The sequence below is a fragment of the Pyrus communis genome, chromosome 17 (genome assembly GCF_041283825.1).
Source record: "Pyrus communis isolate YQ-2024b chromosome 17, ASM4128382v1, whole genome shotgun sequence".
NCBI classification, from domain to species: Eukaryota; Viridiplantae; Streptophyta; class Magnoliopsida; order Rosales; family Rosaceae; genus Pyrus; species Pyrus communis.
Genome location: NC_142581.1, coordinates 21,382,911 through 21,408,742, shown reverse-complemented (window position 1 = coordinate 21,408,742; position 25,832 = coordinate 21,382,911). Strand labels below are relative to the sequence as shown.

The following is a 25,832-nucleotide window of genomic DNA, read 5'->3' as shown; positions in this document are numbered from 1 at the left end:
TTCTAAGTACAGCTCAAGTCACAAAAACACCCCTAAACCACTTGGGCTACAAACCTTTTGTAGATTAAAGGATAGTTGATAGAGTTAAATGGTATTGAAGTCCCAAATTTAAAATTAGTACCTCTGATTTGTGATGGATATCGAGTATATGAGTTTATATTTTGTATGAGCTAAACTTTTTTATTGAATCACCATAAAGGTAGTATAAGGATGATACAACGGATAGTTAAAAAGTCATCTAAAACTCAGCGTAAAAATCAAGAACAAAAATGAAAACCTAAAGATTTAAATGAAATTCGCATTTAGAGAATAATGGCTGATTATAAACAAAAGAGAACGAACACAAAACTTCAAAATGCACACCTCTTCAAACTAAACTTCGTGGTATGTCCTTTGGTAAAAAACCTTTGTCGAAGAGAACCCAAGATAAAGCATTGTATGATTTGGAATAATCTAGAGACGTCGTTTTGATTTATTTGCAATTGGGACCCAAAGTGAAGTGAAGCTAGAGACGTCGTTTTGATTTGTTTGGCCCTACGACGCAGCGTTTGGTACTTGTTGAGTTCAGTTCGGCTGTTGAAGCCACGCAATCTCATCCCTTCGGAGTTCGACACTTCGCTCACTTTGGAGCCCTCACTTCCGCGCCATCCACACCCTCTCTTTGCTTCTCTTGTGCGCCCCACACCGCCGCCGTTCACCACTGTGCTCCGCCATAATTCTCTCTCTTCTCTCACCGTCGTTAGGGTTTCAACTATTTCGTTTCCCAAATTTGCTTTATTTTACTTGATTTCTGATATTTCGTGAGCTTTGTGTGTTCCATTGCTAGGCGCTCTTTGAGCACTGGGTTAGCGGTTCGCATCGCATATCAGGTAATTTCAATATTTCTCCTTTTCGTCCTTCGGGTTCGATTTGCCTGCGCTGTGTTAATTTGTCACTGGAAACGTAAATTCTTTGTTTTTACCTACCAATTGAGAATTTGAGATACTTGAGTTTGGTGCCTTTTTCTTCAATTTTTAAGCTTTTCTTCGCTTCTGCTGTTCGATGGCACTGTACGTATCTATATGTTTTACTTTTAAGTTGTTTGTTTCGGACTATATGAGCGTCCGTTGCTTGCCACATGCTTGTTCAATTTTTTGCATCTTTCTTTTGTTGTGCGTATAAGGTTTAGTTGCACTAGTAAAAACCTTTGGAGTCAATGCCTTTTGTATGAAAAAAAAATCATCTTAAGAGAAAAGGGGCTCATTTGGGTTCATTTCCGTAAGTTAGTTAAACCCAATGATGATACGGAGCTTTGTGGTATACGTGTTTGCGAGAAAGTGTAGAGATTCACAAAGAAGGTGTATAATAATAACTAATGAGACATTAATATTTGTAATTAACTAAAAGATGAGATAAGAGGGGAAGAATGTTGCAAGAGGAGAGGCTCTGTACGTCAGGACCTCTGCTAGGTTGACTAGTCCTTCTCTCTCCATTCGTGTTGTGGTCGGTTTCTCTGTTATTGTTTATCACACCTCTCTGAATAGTCATTTACAGAACTATTTCTTCAATACGAGTTATCCCCAAGTATGTTTTGTTGGAACATTAAAAAATTCCTGATATAGTGTGTTTGTTTCTGCTCAGTGCTCGCAGAAAGTTCACTGAATGGCAATTATTCATTGTGGGGTTACTCAATGGGGCATTCGTCCTCAGACTATGCTAAGGCCCTGTGCCATAAACAAGGTCCTCACATCCCAATGTTGGTAAGTTCTTTTATTTATTTATTTTTATTTAAGAGCCTTAGAACACAATGCACTCCACTTATAAAGTTCTGATTATATTCCTATCGATTTTGACATTTATTTCTATATATGCTATATCTGTTCCTTTCATTTTGTTTTGGTTTAGTTTCTACTTCTAAATTAATGCATCTGCTTAACAAGCTACCAGCATCTCTTAGATTGTTTTTATAGTATTAGTTGAAGTATCATCTTGAATGCAGTGTTTCAAGCAAAATAGGATATTTGGGGGCACCGAGTTCAAGCTTGTTCTCTCGGGATTCCTTGAATGCTCTATTCTGTGCAGGCCCGTCTCAAACTTCACATCGTAGCAGGGGAGCACGATTTATAGTTAGAGCAGATACTGTGAGTATAGCAAACGTTGGTTGTACCTTTTCTTCCATGAATTAAGAAGCTTAATGAATGAATACACATTAACCGTTTCACATATTCTTACATCCAGGACTTTTATTCTGTTCTTGGGGTGTCAAGAAATGCGAGTAAATCAGAAATTAAAAGCGGTATCTACTCTTCTATTATCTTTTTTCTTTTTTCCTTGTAAACTATTGTCTGTGTATTGTTTCTGTTTCTTTTATGTTCTTTTCTTATCATTTTTGTGGATCTGAGATTAAAAAACCTAATCTCTATGTCTTTTTACAGAGCTAACTGCTTGCATATTATGATATTCAGTTCTTACTTCTCCCTTAGCCTGGCATGTTTAGCTTATTTTCACCCACATATATGTATGGAAAAAGTACGCAAAGGAATATATTGCATATGTGCAGTCTAACTATTTGATAAGTAATACTCTTTGTCTTTAGTATGGATAGAGAACTGAATGGTACGATGCCTTGGCCCCAAATCCTGGATTTGAAGAGTGGAGAAATATAATATGAACACCTCGGCTGTATGAGGACTGTTCTGTATTGTGATGATCTCAGTATCATACTTCTTTGACTCAAAAACAGTGTCATTGCTTCTTGATTGCCTAACTTTATGAATGTATTCTTAGCGATGTTCAGTAGTCTTGCACGTGATTACTTTCTTCAACCTATTTTAGTCATGATTTTTTCCTTTGGGGGATGAAGAAATAAGGAATATGCAGCTATTTGAGGCAGTGGGAGAATGAGTATTCTCATTCATAGGAATTTTGTACCTAATGTAACTTGGTTGTGCACCTTTAGTCGACAATCTCAGCTTGATTTTTTATGATATGTCACTCTCTTTTTAAAATTCTAATATTTACTTTCTCCAATGTCCACCCTATATGAATTTTTACACGAGGTTTTACAATGATATATTCTTTCATATTACCTTTATGAATGGATTGCTGTAATGAATGTACATTAGAAAGTAACCAAACCTACTATGTGAAATGCTTTGGTTTTGTGCAAGTCAGAACAAACAAAAATTAAGCTTTTATCACTCTTGGATACATAAAGCATCTAGTGTGAATTTGTGTGCTTGAAAGATTGAATAAATTATTGTGAGTAGCTTCAAGCATTGAACAAATCATGGTTTGTGCTTTTTTTGGTTTTTCTTTTGTATATTTTTTTCTTCCTCTGGATTATCGTCTTCTAATTTTTCTGTATGCTTCTCACTTTTCAGCTTATCGGAAGCTTGCAAGAAGTTATCATCCAGATGTTAACAAGTGAGCCAGTTTTGCCAGCTCAATTTTGACTAGTAGTGTTTACCATTTGTTTTTCCTCTTCTCCGTTAATGTTACTTTATATCCGTTATTCTCTGTATTTGGTCCTATAAAAAGAGGGGTTATCTCAGTTACATTATGGTGTAATTGAATGTTAAAACATATCTCTAGTCTATGTGCTCAGTTTCCATTAGAGTTTGGTCATTTGTATTATAGTGCCAGATAGTATGTACACTTATTAGTCAGCCCATAGGATTTGAGGATGGTATGCTTGAAGGTTCATGGTTACTTTGTTCTTTATATGCAGAAGAATTTTCTCCCAAGACCTTGGCTGTATTCATATCCTTTGTCTATAGTAGAGTTATATTTTTTTTCCTCCCTATTGAAGTCAATTCAAAGGTTTGTAATGATGATGGGCTAGAAATGATGAGAGGCACATTCTGTAGGTAATACTAGTTTGTCTCATCTTTAGAGTTCGGGATCTGTGCTGATGTGGTAAAGCTAGAGCTGCTAGAGATGTTCATGGCTAAGGATGCTGTATGTTTTTGGGATGTCGCAACTTGCGATTTAAGTCTTAGGCTTGTCAAAGAAAATGCATTACGGGTTCGGTAGAGCAAATTAAAGTTCGGATGAATATTTGTAAGGTGGAAAACAAGTTGGATGTGAAAAGGGGCAGCTTGCTAGAAATCACTTGCTGTCTACTTTTTTGGGGCTGTGTGGCTGTTTTGGAATTGGTGGACCAGAATCTGACCAAAATTCCTCTGGTTCCTCATCTCACCATCCATGCTAAATGACTGGGAGAGTTTAGTTTAGTTTAGTCAGTTTTCTTGGGTTCTTCTGTATGATTTTATTTTATTTATTCCTGAAAAGGGGTTCGGTAAGAGGAACCTTAAATTTAAGTACACAAAACTTGATTGAAGCATTGAGGTTGGGCTGAGTTGTACATTTCTATTTTAGCTCTGGATGCATAGCTATAAATTTTTATTTTTTCTAAAATGGTGGAAGCTATTCCGTCTAAGCAAAATGTCCACATTAAAAATTTCCATCAGGAATCAGGATTCAGGACAAATAATCTAATCAGGCAATACATTTGAATCTTTTTGCGAACATTCTGTCAGAAATTATGGTGATATGATTGTGTCTGGATTTTTGAAAGTTGATGTGTTGGCCCAGCTCATCTCTATGTCGAGACATGTAATCATGTCTGGATGTAAGAAGTTTGATATCTAACCTATGTAATCATATCTGTTATGCAAGTCGAAATTTTCTATTCAATTTAGTTTAACAATCTACATGGTAAATGTTGTCTGTTTTCATTTTGGGGGAACTGTATTTTTTTTGTAACAGAGAACCCGGGGCAGAAACAAAATTCAAGGAAATCAGTAATGCATATGAGGTAAAAGCATGGTTTTATAACATATCATTGGTGGCCTTCATTATATTAGTTATACTAATTATTTAATCTTTGCAGGTCTTGTCTGATGATGAAAAACGATCACTATATGACAAGTATGGAGAGGCTGGAATTAAAGGTGCTGGTATGGGTACGGGGGTAAGTACCTTTCAAACTCATGATTGGGCACAAAATTATTTCTTCATTTGCATGTCTACTTTCTTACAATGGGACGATGAACTGTGATGTTGCAGGATTTCAGCAACCCATTTGATCTGTTCGAGTCCCTATTTGAGGGCATGGGCGGTATGGGTGGGATGGGTGGTATGGGTGGGATGGGCGGAATGGGGGGCAGAGGTTCTAGGAGTCGAGCGGTTGATGGCCAGGATGAATATTATAATCTTGTGTTGAACTTCAAGGAAGCAGTTTTTGGGGTTGAAAAGGAGATTGAAATTAGCCGATTGGAGAGCTGCGGGACTTGCAATGGTTCTGGTGCTAAACCAGGCACCAAGGCATCCACATGCAGCACATGTGGTGGGCAAGGTCAGGTGGTTCAATCAGCAAGGACTCCATTAGGTGTATTCCAACAGGTTATGACATGCTCATCATGCGGTGGGACTGGGGAAACATCAACCCCTTGTAACACTTGCTCTGGGGATGGTCGGGTGAGGAGGACAAAGCGGATCAGTTTGAAGGTTCCTGCTGGTGTGGACTCTGGGAGCCGTTTAAGAGTCCGAAATGAAGGTAATGCTGGAAGGCGGGGTGGGTCTCCTGGTGACCTATTTGTTATTATAGATGTCATATCAGACCCTGTCCTCAAACGTGATGATACCAACATACTGTACACCTGCAAGGTATCCTATATAGATGCAATATTGGGGACTACGATTAAGGTTCCATCGGTGGATGGGATGGTTGATTTGAAGATTCCAGCTGGTACCCAACCGAACACAACCCTTGTGATGGCAAAGAAAGGTGTTCCCCTCTTAAACAAAAGCAACATGAGAGGTGATCAGCTCGTCCGCGTGCAGGTTGAAATCCCAAAGAGATTGAGCACTGATGAGAAGAAGCTCATCGAAGAACTTGCGAGTCTAAGCAAGGGCAAGGCTGCAAGCAGGAGATAGTTTCTTTTGTGGTAAGTTGTTTCATCCATACAGAACTGACCCTATCGGTTCGATTATATCCATCCTCGTTGGTGCATCTTTTTGCCCTGATGCGCATTGTGGACCGCAGCAATTTTGATTTAGTTTTGGGTGGGATATTATATCTCTAGTCGTAGGTAAAATCGTCTTGTGATAATCCGTCAGCTTTAGGGGAGATGAACAGATGTAAGACATTTTCTCATACTATATCTATTTCAACCTAATGCTTATTGTTGCCTTATTCTTTGGGATCAAACAAAAATTATACGATTTTTTCCTTTGTTATATGAAATTGTTACAGGAAACTGTTATCAGTACTCCGAAAAATTCGGTCCTTCCCGCTTTATTTCTTAAACTAGGGACTAGCGTAGGATGACTTTTTAGGAGTTAATATAGCACCCATGTCTTTTATCCCCGTTGCCCTCTGCGGGATACGTGATGAAACAATTGATTTTGTTGGACAAGGGCAGGATGTCCAACAAAATCGATTTTGTCCGGAGTGCAGGAAGTCCAAAAAAATATAGATTGTTTCGAGTCTGCAGGGTAGACCCACAAAATCGATCAACATAGACCTGCACTTCAAATCTATTAATTACCGGGCCGCTGTATATTCATTTAATTCGACGGTCAGAACCATACTTTCAAACTTTCAAGTAAACATGAGTTATGTTTGACCGCGAAAGGAAAAGGTGGTATTTTTTATTTTAACACGGGCAACGCTGAATAGAAAGGGCATTACAAATAATATTAAAGGGTGTCCCGGTTACGGTACAAAATCTGTTTCCTCAAGGACAAGATCCAAAAGCCTCGGCATATAACTACTGCACAATCTCACAATGACTACTTTAACTGCTACCGGAAAAATAGAAAAACGCAAACACGGATGATCAAACGTTGGGAAGCACAAGAAGCCAGTAGAACTTCCAAGAGGAGATGGGCAAACCAAAACCAAATCAGAACTTGCGACCGGCCGCACTGGAATCCCGCATCTCCCATGACGGTCTACTCTCTTTTGCAATATCACTCTTGATTGCTCGTTCTATCGGCTTAATGGCACAGAAATACTGCTCACAGGAAAGGAGAAAAATGAAAATGGATATTAGTCCCTGCATCAATAGAGAGAAAAGAAAAGCACTCAAGGTATTAAAATGGAAGCTCACCTGGATCGCTAAAAACAGAGGGATCAACAACTTCCCCTTGTCATTGGGGTTAGGTCCCTCGATCAACTTCTTGTCAACGTGAATAGACTTGCTTCCATTCAAGATAACTTCTGTCATTGTTTGGACCAAATGAGATATCCAAGCCGATCCATTTGGAAGAACCTGTTACCAAACGACAGCCAAACAAAGATGGAATGATGCGTAACTGTATTTCAGGGGAACGACTGTAAACATGACGTGAGGAAAATAACTAACCTTTTCATCACTTTCATTCTTGTTACATCTCCCACTGTTCTCAACTAAAACAACAGGAATATTCGAAGCCTAAAGAGAAGAAAGGAAAACTTTCAGAAAAATGAAAGACTTTGCAAGCACACAAGGCCTTCCTGAAAAAGCAAGGCAAAAGGAAAGAACAAGCTTGAAAACTTATTCTTCTATTTTAAATGTAAAACAAAAGAGAAACACGAGATTGAAAAAACCGTATATAAAAGCATTACCACATAGAAAAAGTATGACACCCAAATAAAACAACTAGCGTTATGACCTTATACTTCATAAGTCTTCCTGTTTTACCACTGCTTAGACTTCAATTCCCTTCTGAACATCACGTGAAAAATGAATAAACTGTCCTAGACTCCTAGCATGATAATGGAAATCTCATTGCTACTATGTATTCATCTGCAAGTCCAACCTGACGTGTAATCATTGGAAGGTTTGGTATAAATTGAGACACATTAATCCAAGAAACTCAATAGTTAGGCATTAGAGTCCGATCATGCCTCCACTTCATTGCAAGAGCTACGCAGCAACTCACAGACAACAAGTCATCTATCTGATAGAATACTCAAGTTTACATATGTATCTCCCCCGTCCCCTAAACTTCAATTTGAAGTATAGTTGGCACAGACCATAAAAAACAAAATCATATAACTTCAGAAGTATAAAACAAAGGATGGATTTAATACTTAAGTCATGGATCAAATTTGTCAAATGCACCAGAAACTCACGGGACCCAGTGAAGGCAAGCAAGACTACATCTTTGCTGACAATTTGTTGACAAAGGACAAATGAACATATACATAATTCACAAGAAACTAATTACAATATTTTTTATCCCTTTTTTAATCCCATCAAACTACCCTCTAGTCTAATCATCAAGCTCCAACGTAAAACCCTATTTCAAACATGACCATATACATAATTCAGAACAATTATTTTGAAGATTTTGGGGTGAGCTAGAACCTTCTTATGAAATAGTCATGCATATCATACAACATGGTGAGATGCAAAATCTATCATATTCATCTAATTTCCAGGTCTTAAAGGCATGGGACAGAAGCAAAAAGAACCATTGTTTTATAAATCATATTCTTTCCAATCTGTCATAAGTGCCATAACCTTGTCAAAAAATCCAGCACGAATGCTTGATTCTTTTTCAGTTAATGATGGCATAGCAAGAAAGTATCCTAGAAACTACTTGCACTATTTAAGTGAAAGTTTTATGTTCCCCCCCACCCCCCAACAAACACAAGTACCAAAGGCAAAGCAAAAACTACCCTTCACAGAGTTCATGTACTTTGGAATTAATAGTCTAACAGGACAATACAAGATCCTGCCTAATGTCTTCAACGAAATAACCATAATGCCAATTACATCCAAGAAAAAGGAGGAAGACATGGAACTTAAAACACAGCCTAAACTTGGGAGGGAGAGATTGCTCACCTGTGCATCCTGTTTTTTCAATCCAGCACCAAGACGGACAATTTTCAGAAGAGCCTCAGATCTTTTGGAGACAAAGTCATCATAAGCATAACCATCTGGTGGTGAGAGCTGAGCATGTGTCAGAACAACCAAAGCCCTATTCCATATTCCTTTACCAAAACTATCTGTTATGGCTTTGACAACCTCCTTATCCAAGTTGTCCACCCTATAAGCATCCAACCGATCCACATAGAGTAGAACATCAATGGTCTTATTCAGAAGGAAGCTGTTCAAGAATACCACCAACAGAATTAAGTCAGTTTGAATTATCGTAAAAATTCTTGAACAAGAGCCCGCAGCTCGTTTCCACAAGAGACTGAAAAGATTTAAAAAAAAAAATGTAAAGCAAGAGCTAACCTTTTAATATTATTAAGAGCCATGTCATTAACATATCCTCCTTCTATGAGCCCAGGGGTGTCAATGATGTTTAATGTAAACCCTGCCCTCGAACGTGAAAACATCAAGGGTCTAATTCCTTCAGCCTAGACAGAAACAACAAACAAAAATTCGAAGAGTATTTACAAAGGCAAGGCAAAGAACCCAGTGAATCCAGACTAAAACAAAAGCAACACATAAAAACCTGAAAAGGACTGATAGGAACAGCCCTTTCGCCAAGGAGTGAATTGACAGTGGATGATTTTCCAACACCGCCTTTCCCCATTACTAGAACAGTCAAACTGTTCACATTCTACACATGCAGCACACAAGAGTAAGCAAGTTAAAATGTAATTAAACAAATAGAAAAAGGATAAATGAATTTGAGTACTAATTAACATAGCAAAGAAATGAAACCTCTTGCTTAAGTTTTCCAAGCAATTCAAGCAACTTAGTCTGAGTGGCGGGTGCAAAGCTATTTATTCCAGTCCATTCTCTAACCATCTGGGATGCCATGGCTCAATCTCTGTTCTAGCGCTCAAAACAAAACATGTAAATAAAACTAAATACTATAGCAATGTTTTCTTTTTGGGTAATGAAAGGCCCATTTGCTAACAATTTTGTTTTTGTAGTTTTTGAACAAAGTAGTTTACTTTTTCAAGTTTCAATTTCATATATTTTCCTTCATTCCTCCCACCACCCTTCTTCATCCATAATTACTCCCACACATTTCCATTACATCTCTGGCCAAAAGAAAAAAAAAAAAAAAAAAAAACTAAAAACCAATCTGTAAACGAAAGGGCCTCAAGCATTTTATTATTTTAATTTAATTTAATTTATTTTTTAAACTAGTGTATTCAAGTCTTTGACCCGACTAATCACTAGGCCCCCTGCCTGACCCCACAGCATTTGGAGAGCGAAAAACCCTAGCATTTGCTTGGTGGGTACTGTGGGAAAGAGTCGAAGCCCATACCACTTGGGAGCAAACGAAGGACCTGACCGCTAGACCAACAACTCTTAGGTGAACGGGCCTCAAGAATTTGAGGTTGCAGAAAACAAGTAATTTGTTGTTTAAATATATGGGAAGACAAAGCACTGAGTTTAGTTATTTATCAGTGCTTTAATAAAAACCGAAAAAGCACCCAACAGAACTAGCAAATGGACGACCCTTATCTAATCCCCTAATTCGATTTTACATGACACGACAACCCCAAACAACAATTAAAAGGTAAAAGCTTTCCGGTTTCGTCTAATTCCCTGAATTTAAATAAATAAAGGAATTTCACTAGCTGTAAACTTTCGGGCTCAACACAGTCATCACCGAAAGCAATGCTACACAATTTGCGGTGTATTTCTTCAAACACATGCGATAAAATCAACATCGCGAACTGAAATTCTAAGCTAGCAGGCAACAGAGATTTATGCAGTAACCAGATAAATCATCTTCGAAGTGTATGAATTGAATGGTAACAAGTTTTCCTAGGGAAAATTAACATTCTAGGACATTCCTTGAAAAACCAACACGTATTGAATTCAGATAAACCCTTCGCAACCATAAAACCGACGAGCAACTTATACAAAAACCCAGATATCGGAATTGAACATGGTGTCTTTGGTGAAGAATTCTAGGGCAGAGAATTATACAAAAATTGAAATTTGAAGGGAAATACTTGAAAAAGATAGAGACTTTACTCACCCGTTTATCTGTGCTGTACGACGTGGGAGACACACTGATAGAGAAACCAGAGAGAGAGAGAGAGAGAGAGAGAGAAAGGAGAGAGAGGAGAGAGAGGGAGGGAGAGAGGCGGGTATGGTGAAGATAAGTATAGCAACCTTCGTTTTGCACACTTGCAATTTTCAGATAAAACAAACTTTAATGTCGTTTCCTGTATTTTATTGTCGTTCGTCCGGCTATATTTTCTTTTTTCTTTTTCAAAGGTTGAATTGATGAATTAATGACCTATCCCATTCATGTGTATCGATTTTTGTACTTGCAATTAAAAGAATGGAACTTTAATGAAAAAGACTTTAACTAAGTTTATTTTAACTAAAAATTGTTTTATAATTTATTTAATAGGAAGTGCTTCATTTTAATGAGAGGGTAATGTAAGATTGATTAACTTTGTAGATTAAATTTGTAAACTAAATAATATATTATCAATAAGAAATAAGCACGTTAATCAAAACTTGAATAATAATTCAATCATCAACTTACATGTCACTTAGTTTACAAAAATTTAGTGGTTTCTCTAGCATTACCCTTAATGAAAATAACTTATATTTTAATGAAAATGACAAAAGTTTAATATAATAAAAAACAAAATTGAAAATAGTAATAAAAACTATCGCGTTGGACCCCCAACGTCCATCCCACACAGTATTTCTGAAACTTAATGGTACATTATTTCTAAAATCGAACACTATTTCTGAAAATTGAATACTAATTATTTCTAAAACTAAACACGAGTACTACACTATTTCTAAAATTGAACACGGGTGCTACACTATTTCTGAAACTAAACACATGACACTATTTTTGAAACTGAACATAAGTTGGCGTGCACTGACTCTTTCTTAAACTAGATATAGTATCTCACACTTTCTTGAGACTGCCTTCGAGATATCAATCATCTTAACATCATCGTTTTTCTTCTCACTAATTATACCTCTTTCTTCTTTGTCTCTTACGATCACTTGCAATGAAATTTCAGGGTACTCCAACAATGTAAGCTTTGAAGCCACTTTTCCCTGCCTTTCAATATTAATGTATAACGTATTACTGTGTCAGTTATTTTATTTTTGAACTTAAACTTGAAATTTGTAGTTGTCTATATTTATGATATTTTAAAGGGAGTTTTAACGAAAAGCTCGCTGTACTGTTCACTTTAACGAAAAATCACATTTTAACACTAAAAAGTCAATCCTGGTACTATTCACTTTACTATTTATTTTGTCCTTATCGTTAAAACTCAAAGTTTTCAAGCCATTTTCATTAGTTTTCCTTATTTTAAATACAACCCATGATTTGTGGGATGGAAAATATTAAAATACTTACAAATTCTAAAAAATAGAGACATTTGTTTATTTATATTAAAATACATAAAAATTCTAAATAATAGAAAAAGTCATGTTTTGTCATAAAAAAGAATGTACATATAAAAACAAGAAACATATTGTATACATATATATAACCATGGGTACATTCATCAAATCAACCAAAAATTATTTGGTTAATAGTTATTCTTTTTGTACTAGGATTATATTTTTTTGGAGAACAAGGATTCTTCTCCTCTTTACTACTATAAATAAAGACACTGCTTAGGAAGAATAACACACGCTCATACAACTCATATTTTCTCCACTCTCTCTTGATGTGCCCCCTTTCTCTCCTCGTCAGATAAATTGGCCACAACACAATAAACATTTGGTAGAATTTCCAAACACAAAACAGGGATACATTCTTAATATTATTAATTTGAAACACTCCGACTCGAAATATCCATGTGGACACTTGAATCGAGCTGTGCTGGTTGACACCTATAAGATGACAAAGCCATAAAGTGATGGTGTTGTGGAAATTGCGAACTAATTTAAACCTAAAGTAACTAATTTAGAGTACGCATGTGAGTTGGTTGAACAACATGAGCTCCGCCACTAAAGTAACTAATTTAGAGTACTCTAAAATCCTTATCACAAGAGTGATGTCAGAGCACAAATAATAGCGCAATAAAAGTAGGTAATATTTATATCTTAAGGAGAAACCTCCTACATATCAACTTTTGCCAATAATCATCGTCAACAACATGAGCTCTGTGTCTAAAATCCTGGAGGGGTGAAAAACAAAGGTAAGTGGGCCCGAAAATAATATTTTGTAAAACTTTTCCAAAAACGTATAACCCCTCGTTGTAAAACAAGTATATGGTTTCTCAAACATAATAATACTACGTAATATTGTATAGTACCAGACAGAAATCGTAAGTCAAAAAGTAGGGTTACGTATACAACAATTGTCTCAAAGTATAAATCATTGCACATTAATGTATGTAGGCACACAAGTCCATTACAGAAATATTCTGACAATGGAACATGTTGGGTGTAGGTTTTATGTCCTAGTACTTCATCACGTAAGGTGCGCTAGCCACATCACATACATGTCTATCAAAACCCTAAGGGATTTTTGCCACTACCCTAAGAGGGAACAAGTTAGCACCTACTTTAGATCCAAGGCATTGACTTCAAAGGTTTTTACTAGTGCAACTAAACCTTATACGCACAACAAAAGAAAGATGCAAAAAATTGAACAAGCATGTGGCAAGCAACAAACACAAATATAGTCCGAAATAAACAACTTACAAGTAAAACATATAGATATGTATAGTGCCATCGAATAGCAGAAGCGAAGAAAGCTTAAAAAATTGAAGAAAAAGGTACCAAACTCAAGCATCTCAAATTCTCAATTGGTATGTAAAAACAAAGAATTTACATTTCCAATGAAAAATTAACACAGCGTAGGAAAATAGAACTCGAAGGATGAAAAGGAGAAATATTGAAATTACCTGATATGCGATGCGAACCACTAACCCAATGCTCAAAGAAACCTAGCAGTGGAACACACAAAGCTAACAAAATATCATATATTAAGTAAAATTAAGCAAATTTGGGAAACGAAATTGTTGATACCCTAACGACGGGGAGAGAGAGAGAGAGAGAGAGAGAGAGAGAGAGAGAGAGAGTTATGGCGGAGCACAGTGGTGAACGGTGACGGAGTGAGGCGCACAAGAGAAGCAAAGAGAAGGTGCGGATGGCGCGGAAGTTGTTAGTATTTAAATGACTTTAGCTGAAATAAGTTTATTCAATTTACTTGTTTTAATCAAAGCCCTTGGATTACATTCCAAATGGATGCTCTAGATTAAGTTAGAGTAAGTGGTGTTGAGTGACACATGTAACTATCTCATAGAATAGATGACATGAATGGCTAAGATTATTTTTATTCTGTTAGAGGAAAGAGAAGGGTAGTATTCCCTCCTAGGACATACCACGAAGTTGAAAGCAAGCTGGTGAGGGAGAACATAGTCAAAGATGCAAAGGCATTTGGAATCTTCCAAGGGGTGGTTTTTGATCAGATCTTTCCGATAATCGCCATCCAAAAGACTGCACACGGAAATTGGAATGTCCTGAAGCAAGAATTTGTGGGAGATAAACAAGTAAGAGCTGTGAAACTCCAAGGCTTACGCTGTGATTTTGAATATACTAGAATGTGTGAAAATGAAGCCTTCTCTGCATATCTAGTTAGGCTATTTGATTTGCTTAGTCAAATGAGGAGTTATGGTGAAGATATTAGCAATCAGAGAGTTGTCGAAAAGTTGCTGATAAGCTTACCTAGATCGTATGATAGTATTGCTTTTGTGATTGAAAATACTAAGGATCTAAAGACTATTGATGTTCAAGATGTTGTTGCTATTGAAGGGGGTATGAACAAAGAATTGATAGGCATGATGAGATTCACACTGAGAAGGCATTTGTTAGTCTTAATATTGCTCCAAAACAAAATAAGTACAATGGGAATCAATGGTTCAAACCACAGAAGAATTGGAAGTTAAAGTGGAAGAAAAGGGATAATAGACTTGCAAATCAAGCTGGAAAAGTTGCAGGTACCTCTGAAGGAGCCAATAATCCTTGTATACACTGATAAGCTGCATTTTGGTGAATGTTGGTTCAAGGATAAGCCTAGGTGCCATAATTGCCATAAGTTGGGGCATATTGCAAAAGATTGTTGTGGGAAGAAGGAGAAGGCTAACCAACATGTAAACTTTGTTAATCAAGTCAATGACACTCCTACAATATTTTATGTCAGCAATAATGCCACAGTGAAGAAATGTGAAGACACATGGTATGTAGACAGTGGATGTAGCAACCATATGACTGAAATGGAGGATTTGTTGATTGACATTGATAGAACAATGACTGCTAAGGTTGAAATGGGCACTGGTTAGCTTATTGAAGTCATTGGCAAGGAAAATTTGGTAGTTGAAACCAAAATGGAGATAAGATATATCAAGGAAGTGATGTTAGTTCCAGGTTTAAAAGAAAACTTGCTCAATGTAGGGTAGATGATGGAACATGGTTACTTTCTGGTGTTTGGTGGTACAACTGCTGCAATATATGATGATAGCTCTATGTCGAACTTGGTAGCCAAAATACCAATGAAAAGAAATAGGAGTTTTCCCTTGAAACTTAAACCTGAGATACAAATTGCTCTAAAAGCTACTGTATGTCAGTCTTCTGCAATTTGGCATAGGAGGCTAGGACATTTGAATATGGGTAGTCTGAGGCAACTCAAAGACCAAGATATGGTACTGGGAATGCCTGAACTCAAGTTAGTAGGTGAGATATGTGTAGGGTGTGCCTTTGGGAAGCATTGCAGAGATACATTTCCAAAGGAAGTATCATGGAGAGTTTCTCTTCCTCTAGAGCTCATTCACTCAGATATTTGTGGGCCTATGTAAATCACTACTAAGGCTGGGAATAGGTATTTTCTTACCTTCATAGATGATTGCACTCGAATGCGGTTGATCTATTTCTTGAGAAACAAGTTTGAGGTGTTTAGCATATTCAAGAAATTCAAGGCCACAATTGAATTACAAAGTGGTTACAAATTGAAGAAGTTGAGAAGTGATAGAGGAAGGGGAGTATACATCTGTTGAATTCAGAGAGTTTTGTGAAGAAATGGGCATGGAAAGACAGTTAACAGTGGCCTACACATCACAGTAGAATGGTGTGGTTGAGAGGAAGAATAGAACCATAGTGGAAATGTCAAAGTGTATGATGGTTAAGAAGGGTGTTCCATTTGATTTTTGGGCAGAAGCTATCAACATAGCAGCGTACATCTTAAATAGATGTCCCACTAAGTCTCTTGATAAGAAGACCCCATTTGATGCATATAATGGGAGGAAGCCAGGAATTAAACACTTAAAAGATCTTTGGTTCTATATGTTATGCTCACATTCCAAGTTAACTTAGAAAAAAACTAGATGAAACCAGTACTAAATGCATATTCTTGGGATATGGCATATGTGAGAAAGGTTATAGACTTTATGACTTTGTCTTAAAGAAGATAATTGTGTTAAGGGATGTGAAAGTTGATGAAAATGCTTACTGGGATTGGAAATTTCAGTCTGAGAAGACCATCAGTGTATCAATGCCTGAAGTAGAAATGTGTGAACAAAGGGAAGAAGGGAGTTCAAGTGACAGACATAATGTAAATGATGAGTCAGCATCTGAAGCTTGTGAGTTAATTGAAAATGGCTCAAGATTGGTTCCAATGTAGAATAACACAGGTCCCCAAGACAATGATCACACTCATTTGAAGTTCAAAAGCTTGATATAAGTATATGCAAAATGCAACTTGTGCATTGTTGAGCATGAGAACTTTGAGGAGACAGCACAAGATGAGTCATGGCAGAAGGCAATGGAGGCAGAAATTGGCATGATAGAGAAGAACTGCACTTGGGAACTTGTTGATAGACCATTTGATAAGCCAATAGTTAGTGTCAAGTGGATCTACAAAACAAAATTGAACCTAGATGGGTCTATACAGAAGAATAAGGCAAGGTTAGTTGCTAAGGGATACTCTCAAAAGCCTGGGGGTAGATTTTAATGAGACATTTGCCCCTGTGGCAAGGCTTGACACTATTAGGACTCTAATTGGGCTTGTTGCACAAAAAAGGATGGAAGTTGTTCCAACTTGATGTGAAATTTGCATTCTTGAATGAGGTTCTTAATGAAGAAGTATATGTAGACCAACCACTTGGTTTTGTAATTGAAGGCAAAGAGGACAAGGTTTACAAGCTTAAGAAGGCCTTATGTAGCTTAAAATAAGCACCAAGGGCCTGGTACAAAGAGATTGAGTTTTATTTCTGCAATTCTGGTTTTCATAGAAGTCCAAGTGAGGCAACTCTGTACATCAAGGCAACTGAGGCAGGAATTGTATCCTTGTATGTGGATGACATTATATATACTGGAAGTTCAAGTGCATTGATGGATGATTTTAAAACAGAGATGATGAGAAAATATGAAATGTCCGATCTTGATTTATTGCATCATTCTTGGGGCTTGGAGTGATTCAAACAGAAGGATGCATTTTCTTGCATCAAAAGAAATATGCAAGGACCTTATTGGAGAAGTTTGAATTGAAGGATTGCAAACCTGTTGCAACTCCACTTGCAGCAAATGAAAAACTTAGCAAAGAAGATGGGAGTGAAATGGCTAATGAAAGTCTTTATAGGCAGATGGTTGGTAACTTGTTATACCTAACAGCTACAAGACCTGATATCATGTTTGCTGCAAGTTTGCTAGCTCGATTCATGCACAATCAAACTAGAAAAACATATAGGAATTGCAAAGAGAGTGCTGTGATATATCCAAGGAACTTTAGACTATGGAATTGCATATGAAAAAGGCAAAGATGTTGTCCTTATTGGTTATTGTGATAGTGACTGGGCAGGGAGTGAGGATGACATGAAAATCACTTCTGGATATGCTTTTGGTTTTGGTTATGGAGTATTTTCTTGGGCTTCAATCAAACAAAGCAGTGTAGCATTGTCCACTGCAGAGGCTGAGTATGTTAGTGCTGCAGAAGCAACTGCTCAAGCATCTGGTTAAGGTTTGTTCTCTCAGATTGGAGAGGAACAAGTGGAGCCTACTCAGATCCTATGTGACAACACTTCTGCCATTGCAATTTCAAAGAATCCAGTAGCATACCACAAGACAAGGCACATAAATAGAAGGTTTCATTTCATCAGAGATGCATTGTAGAATGGTGAAGTTGATTTGATCTATTGCAGAACTGAGGAACAAATTGCTAATATATTTACAAAGGCCTTGGCAAAGGATCGATTTGAGTACTTGAGGAAAGCTTTGGGAATGATTTCAGCTAAACACTTAGAAGGGAGTGTTAGTATTTAAGTGACTTTAGCTTAAATAAGTTTATTCAATTTACTTGTTTTAATCAGAGCCCTTAGATCACGTTCCAAATGGATGCTCTAGATTAAGTTAGAGTAAGTGGTGTTGAGTGACACATGTAACTATCTCATAGGATAGATGACACGAATGGCTGAGATTGTTTTCATTCTGTTAGAGGAGAGAGAAGGGTAGTATTCCCTCCTAGGTGCAACGGTAATATTCGTTTTGCTATGTAAGAGAGAGGGAGTAATTCAATGAAGTGTGTGTGAGGTTTCCATCACTGGAGAGCTTTATGAAATTATTCAATCCTTCTTCCAGAAATCTTTCTTAGATCCATTGAATCACAGTACAAAATCACACAATCTAACAGAAGTGAAGGCTTAAAAGTGAGCGAAGTGTTAAACTCGGAAGGGATGAGATTGTGTGGCTTCAACAGCCCAACTAAACTCAACGAGTACCAAACGTTGCGGGGGCCAAACAATTCAAAACGATGTCTCTAGATTCACTTCACTTTGGGTCCAAACTCCAAACAAATCAAAATGACGTCTCTAGACTATTCCAAACCATTCGTTTTGGGGTTCAATTTACCAAATACAATGCTTAATCTTGGGTTCTCATCGACAAGGTTTTTTACCAAGAAGTTTAGATTGAAGAGGTGTGCATTTTGAAGTTTTGTGTAGAAGAGACATTGTGCAATATGAACTACATATGAAGCTGGTCCTTGGCCTAGGATAGTGCAAATATCTAAAAGACACTGTGCAAACATGTAATAATGAGCAGATAAAAGTGTAAGGGTCTCATGCCACAAGTTTATGCTTACAAAAAATATTATAATGTACAATGTATGTACGGATTGCTTGTAAGCTAAACATGCCATGTCACATCAAATATGCATAAACAATTATCGAGGAAAACCATATAGTATTAATAGTCATTAAAGCAAAAAGGCCCACTCATAGTTCATTCATCGAGTCAAAATCATCTTGCAGGTTTTTGGAAGTCCTTGAGATGTTTTCACCTAGATACCAAACCATTTACATAAACTCGCGTAATTGTATAAAGTACGGTAATTAACGGAACTATATTAAAACGGTCAAATCTGGGAAAACAGATGGCAACTTCCGATTTGTCACATCGAGAAACGTAAGTAAGGACCTTGGGTTACCCCACGTGCTGCACGGGACGTCGGCCCAAAAAGTCACGCCCCACCATGCGCCATTTTTGGTCGCCGAAAAATTCACCTGCGCAGCTGTGGACGGTGGCGGGTTCTGCAACTCCTAAAATCAAGAGATGTTGTCTACCCAAAATGCAATTATTATACCACAAATAGCAGTAGTGACCAAGGTTTCCACCATGCTCAAAATTCCATCTAGACAAGGAAAAATCCAAGTGTGTTCAAACTCATCAAAGGTGTGTATATTTGTATTATGTATGTTGACATGTTGCCACTCAGACGTATGGTTGTATTATGTATGTTCCCACCGACATTGTCTCCATACTTTCATTTTCCCCTACTTCTAATTATATATCGTCATTCACATCAGGATCATAGTCCGAATCATCTTCATGATAATCATCATGAAGATATTGTTCATTTGAGGGAGTTTCTAGTTGAAAGGTGTAGGTGTACTAGATTGGTTTGTTTGTTCGTGAAGATATCACAACCATCAGTTCAACATATATCCAATTATTGATATGGCACATCTTCAATTCAACATATCAAATTCAAATTAGTACATCTCCAATTCACATATCTAGTTCAATTCAATAAACCACATATTTAATTCAGTTCACATATCAAATTCCAATTCAATAAACAACATATTCAATTCAATGAACCACATATTCAATTAAAACTACATACATAATATTCAATAAACCACATATCCAATTCAAACAACATACCTAGTATTGAATCACATATCCAATCTATAAACACAAATCCAATCCAATTCAAGATGCCACAATTCCAATCCAATTGAAAAACCACACTTCCAATTCCATTCACAACCTCAATCACTCACCAGATTTGCAGTACTGAATCACAGTTTTTCACTTGTAGTTCTACAAATTTGTAACACACAGTTCTTCACTATTGATGACATGCGAACAATTCTTTGTTTAATTATTAATACCATATGTTTACGTCCATGACATCAATTATGTTGTTATTAATATTATAACATGTAGATTAATAACATCAACATTACTATCTTCATAAATTTCTCATAAATTTTCATCACCAGGCCTAGCAATTTATTTGAATTTGGGCCACGATTGATCTCAAGAATCTAATACTATTGACTATAATTTAACTACTGCATTTGTAAGGAGTACCATGTTTAGTGAGTTGAATATCCATGTCTTGTCGGGAGCTTTGTCTAGTCTGCTGATCATAATATATTTCCAATAAAATTGCTTTATGGGTTTTATTTCCCAATTTTAGTTCATTTTTGTTACTTGTGTATATGTTTTATTTTTACATAGGAGATATTTTTTAACTTTTTTTTTTATTACAGCCGATACTAGTACTTTAAACTATGTCTAGATTAAGAAATTGGGAGTTAGAGAGTTTGAACTCAAGACATTGTAAATTGGACTCGAAAATACTAGTCACCAGATCAATCTACAACTTGCAATATTACCATAAAAATCTCTAATATACTGGTTAAAATAAAATAAAATAATGGTATTTGAAAAATTAACCTTGATAAATAATTAAGGTGTCTGATCTGAACTATTTTACAGGGAAAATGGCTTCAATTGCAAGCAATCAAAATGCATCAAGCATCTTGAAATGGTTGATATTAATATATATGATGACTACCAATTCAAACCTCAACCATAATAACTAATTAATCTGCATAAAATCTTCTTCCTATGATCTCACTTTCACACTTCTTCTTCTGTTACATTTAGCTACTACTCAAGTCAAATCTCATGCCTACAATATCTTCACATTTCATTCCCTTTGACTCACATTTCACCCTGTTTGGCCTAATTTTTGAGGGTGAACCTGCAAAACACAATAGGCAGCACATTATGTTAATACATACATATCGGAAACATAATGAGAAAAATTATAGATGATGTACCTGGCCATGCCTTTCTTCATTGAAGCTCGTTCGTCTATCTTCACTGAAGCTCGCTCTGATCTTCAGCTCCCCTCTGCTGGTTGTTAATTCGTCTAATATCTCAGCATCACACATCTCCATTTCACCTTCTTCTTTAGAAGTTTCCGATTTCTAATAAAGAGAAGCACACTGTTCAGATTTAGAGGGAGAAAAATAGCTAAGATAGCAATGATGATGACACTAGTCATCGGAAAAATATGAATACTATATACCCCAGAATTGATACTGAGAGAGCGTACTGGGGCGCCCACGACTTCCTCCCACTCAGCTGAGTCCAGCTCTTGCAAGTGATATGATTGGAAGAATTTGGGGAGAATATGTTGTCTTATCCATATGAGAAGGAAGAATGGCAAGGGGAACAAAATTCCGGCTATGGGGATCCATGTAATACCAAAACAGACCAGGAAGTAGACAAATTGAAAGAGTGTAAATATTGCTATGAATTTGAATGGCACTGACTCCACAAAGGAAGCGTGACCCCCTTCCAAGACCCTGCAAACATCATCACAACCGAATTAATATTATGATTGGGAAAGCAGTACTCGCCAATATTGTACAATTATTCTGTGTTAATACAAGGAAAGTCAGTTTCTACACAAACCGTTAGTAATTTTTGTAAGGGGGATTTGGAAATTTGAAAATACTTCATTTTGTTCAACTTGGTGCCTAGAGGGGAACTCTTAATGTAAATTCCGCCAGTTTCAAGAAACAACGTTAATAGACCATCATGCTACTTGATTAAAGAATAAGGTTACTTACTTGTACTGTCGGCTAGGGGAGATGAAGAGAAGTAGCATCCTTTCCCAGAATTGGTTCCCTGGAAGGCTGTCAATGGCCATATAAGCAAAGTATCCCCACAAAACTGATGTCGGTATCTTCTTGATGACAGGCATAGCAAAAACTGATGCTGCCACAAGGAGCGACTGCAACAGATTGCTCAATCTTTGCTCATTAACTCTTACTGGCAAGTATGCATCAATGTGCTTCTCAGGATCAAATGCATTTTTTGCATCATCCTCTTTATTTTCGCTTTTCATAACTGCCTCCTTCAATTCATTTAGTTCTTTAACTTCTGAAGTAGGCTGCAATGAAAAACATTCAAGACTCAAGAACCACCCGAACGAAGATCTTCCTGATCTTTCTCCTACTAAAATCACCAGATAATTTAAAGTTGTTTTATTTTTCATAGACATACGCAGACATGAAATGTACGTTCATGCATGTATAGATAGACATCAATGCAATGCTAACTTGGAGAATTTCAACGCATAGATGTTCAAATTGAGAAAAAATTACTGTAGTCAAGTTATCCATCTCTATGAACACTGCTTGCATTTTTCCGTAGATTTCAGAGTTGCTGGCTTTCTGTTTTATTGATTCCTTAGCACTCTTCACCATTTTCCTTCGAATCAACTGCATATGGATAGGTGAATAAGTATCTAATTTAGCTGAATGACTAACAAGATAGTTGACAGGACATTCCCTACACAAACCTGCTTCTTAAGAACAGCAAGGCTCTTAGTGTGCATGGGTGACTGTGGCAGGACCCCGTTAGAAGGAGGAAGCCCAAGCAATCCACAGAGCAACGTCTGAGACCAATTATGAAAGAGAAAAATGTATTAGTAATTGCTTGACTGTGACAAAACAATCTTTCATCTTAATATGTTTGTTACACCTACCATAAATCCCAGCAACAAGATATCGTAGTGATACGCAGAAGGCTTCTTTAGATTGAACTCTTGTTGTTGCGCCATCTGTGAAGCGACACTATGGTCAAAAAAGTAAAGTCCAGCTACCATCACAGCAGGTATAATGGCAGCAAATATGTATCCAGGAGAAACCTTCCCCATATCCTACAAAAAAGAATGAAAAAAAAAAAAATTACTTCAAACTGTAAGTGTTTGCAAAAACACAATAGTATACAAAAGTATAAGAGTTCTTTCATGAGACATTAATCTGATTTTACTACAAGTCTTACGTTGAATCTCAATTAAGAACAAAATTTCCTGAATATTAGTTTACCTTGATGACGGTCCAATGGTGTAAAGATGAAGAGTCCCAAGCTACAGGGCTATAGAGCCTTCTAGGAACTCTTGGAGGAATATTGTGTGGAACACTAAATGATAGTGCTGTCCATACTAACACCATTAAAGGAACCCCATAATCTGCAATGAAACTTCTGAACCACCCTGCAAACATTGTAAATATCCTCAAGTTCCGCACACAAAACGAAAAGGTTATCGTAGTAATGAGAGAACGAAGGGAATCAAACTGTGCTTGACAAACCTGTTGCATACCACCATGACCTTGCCTTTCTGCTCTTCAAAGCAGTGTAGAGGAGTCCAAAACTAAATATGACCCCCAGCAGTCCATTTGTGTAAAGCCACTGAAATTGATACGTCTCCAACTTTGGATCTTCGCCTTTGGGAATTTTGAACTCACTGACCATACCCTTCCATTGAAATGTCAACCTTTTGTTACTTCCCTTTCCGTCATCTGTATTAGATGGATCCAAAATGACCTTATTTCTATATAGAACTTACCTTGATGGCCTCTTGAATGAATAAAACAGAAATCAACATGCCAAAAAGTTCGCCTGCAATCCTCGTAAATCTGTTGATGATATCACAGGCATTGAATATTGCAAGAAGAACGAGGAAAAGAGCTGTCCAGACCCAAACCCTGTAAAATTCAAGTGAATAAGGTGAAAATTTATATTGCCTTGCATAGCCACCGAGGATCGTAAGTTTTGAAACTCTAAAGTTTTTTCATTTACCATGCAACCCAAGCCAAAAACAGCTCAGGCCCCAATTCTTTCTTTCCTTTCGCAAAGTCATACATGTAATTGTACATAATAACAGTGGGTTCTGCAACTCCTAAAATCAAGAGAGGCTGTCCACCGAAAATCGAGTGTATTATACCACAAATAGCAGTAGAGGCCAAAGTTTCTACCGTGCACAAAATTCCATCTAGACAAGGAAAAATCCAAGTGAGTTCAAACTCATCAAACGAGTATATGTTTGTATCACATCACGCGCATAACTGATGAAGAATAGGAGCATCCAGTGAATTATGCTCCGTGTTAGAATTTGTTTTTTTTTTCTTTCCAATAGCATATATATTCCATAGGGCTTATGATATGCTATCTACACATGGTAGGAAAAATATCAACAAACCTGTTTCTGTGCTCAGTTGCTCTCCAAATGTTATAACAGGAAGAGCTGAAGCAAAGAAGATGTAGGTAGTTGGGGCGAGAATCCTAGCACAACGAAGGCACACGAAATTAAAGTTTCAAAGACCAAAGAACAAGGAGAGTGAAACAGATACCTTTGATTGTAAATGTTTCAAGTAAAAGAAATAGGAAATTACTTACCCGATTCCTGCGCGAAAACCTCCAACCCAATCGTGTTTATAGCATGCTGCTCTTCCCCGGACATCGTTTGCAATACCCCTGAATGGAGATTTAAATCTCTCCATTTCTGCTAAAATCCCAACATATTATATTAAAAGAAGAAATTAAAAAAAAAAAAAAGAAAAAAAATTGTGTTGAAACATTAATTGGGTTGATGAGAAAAACATAAACTCAGCTGCCAAGAAAATAATGGACATGGCAAAGATGGAACGAGAAAAGGCCTTTTTTTTTTTTTTCTTTCTATTGTGCAGGTTTTTATCTTGGCCAAAGAAGAAATTTGAAGATAGTTTTTCGTTGGCCTACAGCTAGAACAAGATTGTTTTCTGGACATTTATTGACGTTCAAAAAATTTCCTGCTTTTTTCTTGTCCGCTGCATGGATTTTCCTGGCAACCAACCAGACCATGAACGAGACAATTCTTTCCTTATTGTCACATTCATGAATCCAACCCAATCCTCGAAACCCCGCGATTTCGTTACCCTCGAATACTCAAAAACTCTACCAGAAGAATAAAACAAGCACCACATGTTACAATCAGTGCAATGAAACGAAAGAAACCCACAAAAATAAAAATAAAAGCCACCACACATTTGCATATTTATATGGTATTATTTACAATTGTATAGAAAATAATACGGAAAAAATGAAAGCCTACCGAAGAGCTTCAGCGGCTAGAGTGTTGAGTGATGGGTGGAGAACAAATTGATCAGAAATCTGAGGAGGACTTTGAAGGCCTTGTTTTAGCCTTGTTATTGTTTCATCACCTGGCGAGTTTATAGTAATATGAGAGAAAGAGAGAGAGAGAGAGAGAGAGAGAGTGCAACTGCAGTCCCACGCCCTCAAGAGAAAGAGAGAGAGAGAGGGTGCAACTGCAGTCCCACGCCTTCAAAAGACCCGCCAAAGAGTACTATGCGGATTCTACATATTTCCATTTGGACTTTTACTTTTGTTTCTACTTTCTACCAAAATTTCAATCAAAACAAATCTCAAAGTTAATTTAACATTGTTTGTTTTTCCTCACCAAAACTAATTGTCTATATCTCTTTACTAATTAATAAAACACTCATTATCAAATAAAATTCTATGAAATTA

At 36.9% G+C, this 25,832-nt stretch overlaps 3 protein-coding genes across 5 annotated transcripts; 1 reads left to right on the top strand and 2 right to left on the bottom strand.

Moving 5' to 3' along the window:
• Positions 1–455: 455 nt before the first annotated feature.
• LOC137749462 (chaperone protein dnaJ A6, chloroplastic) lies at positions 456–6,178 on the top strand. The gene is made up of 8 exons (XM_068489557.2): positions 456–869; positions 1,621–1,739; positions 1,979–2,120; positions 2,218–2,275; positions 3,363–3,405; positions 4,750–4,798; positions 4,874–4,954; positions 5,050–6,178. Exons 2-8 carry the CDS (start codon positions 1,642–1,644, stop codon positions 5,917–5,919), a joined length of 1,341 nt encoding a protein of 446 aa, XP_068345658.2. The 5' UTR covers positions 456–869; positions 1,621–1,641; the 3' UTR covers positions 5,920–6,178.
• Positions 6,179–6,657: 479 nt separating this feature from the next.
• LOC137749463 (translocase of chloroplast 34) lies at positions 6,658–11,121 on the bottom strand. The gene is made up of 8 exons (XM_068489558.2): positions 10,930–11,121; positions 9,651–9,770; positions 9,439–9,546; positions 9,216–9,340; positions 8,820–9,084; positions 7,353–7,421; positions 7,098–7,259; positions 6,658–7,001 (listed from the first exon to the last, which is right to left on the bottom strand). The coding sequence occupies exons 2-8, from the start codon at positions 9,747–9,749 to the stop codon at positions 6,891–6,893; spliced, it is 939 nt and encodes a 312-aa protein (XP_068345659.2). The 5' UTR covers positions 9,750–9,770; positions 10,930–11,121; the 3' UTR covers positions 6,658–6,890.
• A 9,765-nt stretch (positions 11,122–20,886) lies between these two features.
• LOC137708831 (boron transporter 4) lies at positions 20,887–25,602 on the bottom strand. 3 transcript variants are annotated; one of them, XM_088689907.1, is made up of 14 exons: positions 25,396–25,602; positions 24,702–24,810; positions 24,505–24,587; positions 24,105–24,297; positions 23,872–24,010; positions 23,615–23,780; positions 23,351–23,517; positions 23,008–23,181; positions 22,822–22,917; positions 22,625–22,741; positions 22,088–22,410; positions 21,541–21,820; positions 21,290–21,439; positions 20,887–21,210 (listed from the first exon to the last, which is right to left on the bottom strand). In XM_088689907.1, exons 2-14 carry the CDS (start codon positions 24,803–24,805, stop codon positions 21,178–21,180), a joined length of 2,025 nt encoding a protein of 674 aa, XP_088546033.1. In that variant the 5' UTR covers positions 24,806–24,810; positions 25,396–25,602; the 3' UTR covers positions 20,887–21,177. The 3 variants fall into 3 exon arrangements, with proteins under 3 accessions (XP_088546033.1, XP_088546032.1, XP_088546034.1); XM_088689906.1 differs by having other exon boundaries at positions 24,702–24,807; positions 25,396–25,579; XM_088689908.1 differs by having other exon boundaries at positions 24,702–25,238; positions 25,396–25,523.
• Between the last annotated feature and the right edge of the window lie 230 nt (positions 25,603–25,832).

Excerpts from the sequence above, each read along its gene's own strand:
- LOC137749462 (XM_068489557.2), top strand. The coding sequence starts at position 1,642 with ATGGCAATTATTCATTGTGGGGTTACTCAATGGGGCATTCGTCCTCAG. Across the intron at positions 2,276-3,362 it reads TAAATCAGAAATTAAAAGCG|CTTATCGGAAGCTTGCAAGA; the intron begins GTATCTACTCTT and ends CTCACTTTTCAG. Across the intron at positions 3,406-4,749 it reads TATCATCCAGATGTTAACAA|AGAACCCGGGGCAGAAACAA; the intron begins GTGAGCCAGTTT and ends TTTTTGTAACAG.
- LOC137749463 (XM_068489558.2), bottom strand. The coding sequence starts at position 9,749 with ATGGCATCCCAGATGGTTAGAGAATGGACTGGAATAAATAGCTTTGCA. Across the intron at positions 9,547-9,650 it reads TTGGAAAACTTAAGCAAGAG|AATGTGAACAGTTTGACTGT; the intron begins GTTTCATTTCTT and ends CTGCATGTGTAG. Across the intron at positions 9,085-9,215 it reads GCTCTTAATAATATTAAAAG|CTTCCTTCTGAATAAGACCA; the intron begins GTTAGCTCTTGC and ends ATTCTTGAACAG.
- LOC137708831 (XM_088689907.1), bottom strand. The coding sequence starts at position 24,805 with ATGGAGAGATTTAAATCTCCATTCAGGGGTATTGCAAACGATGTCCGG. Across the intron at positions 23,518-23,614 it reads GTCATGGTGGTATGCAACAG|GGTGGTTCAGAAGTTTCATT; the intron begins GTTTGTCAAGCA and ends CAATGTTTGCAG. Across the intron at positions 22,742-22,821 it reads TTGCTGTTCTTAAGAAGCAG|TTGATTCGAAGGAAAATGGT; the intron begins GTTTGTGTAGGG and ends ATCCATATGCAG.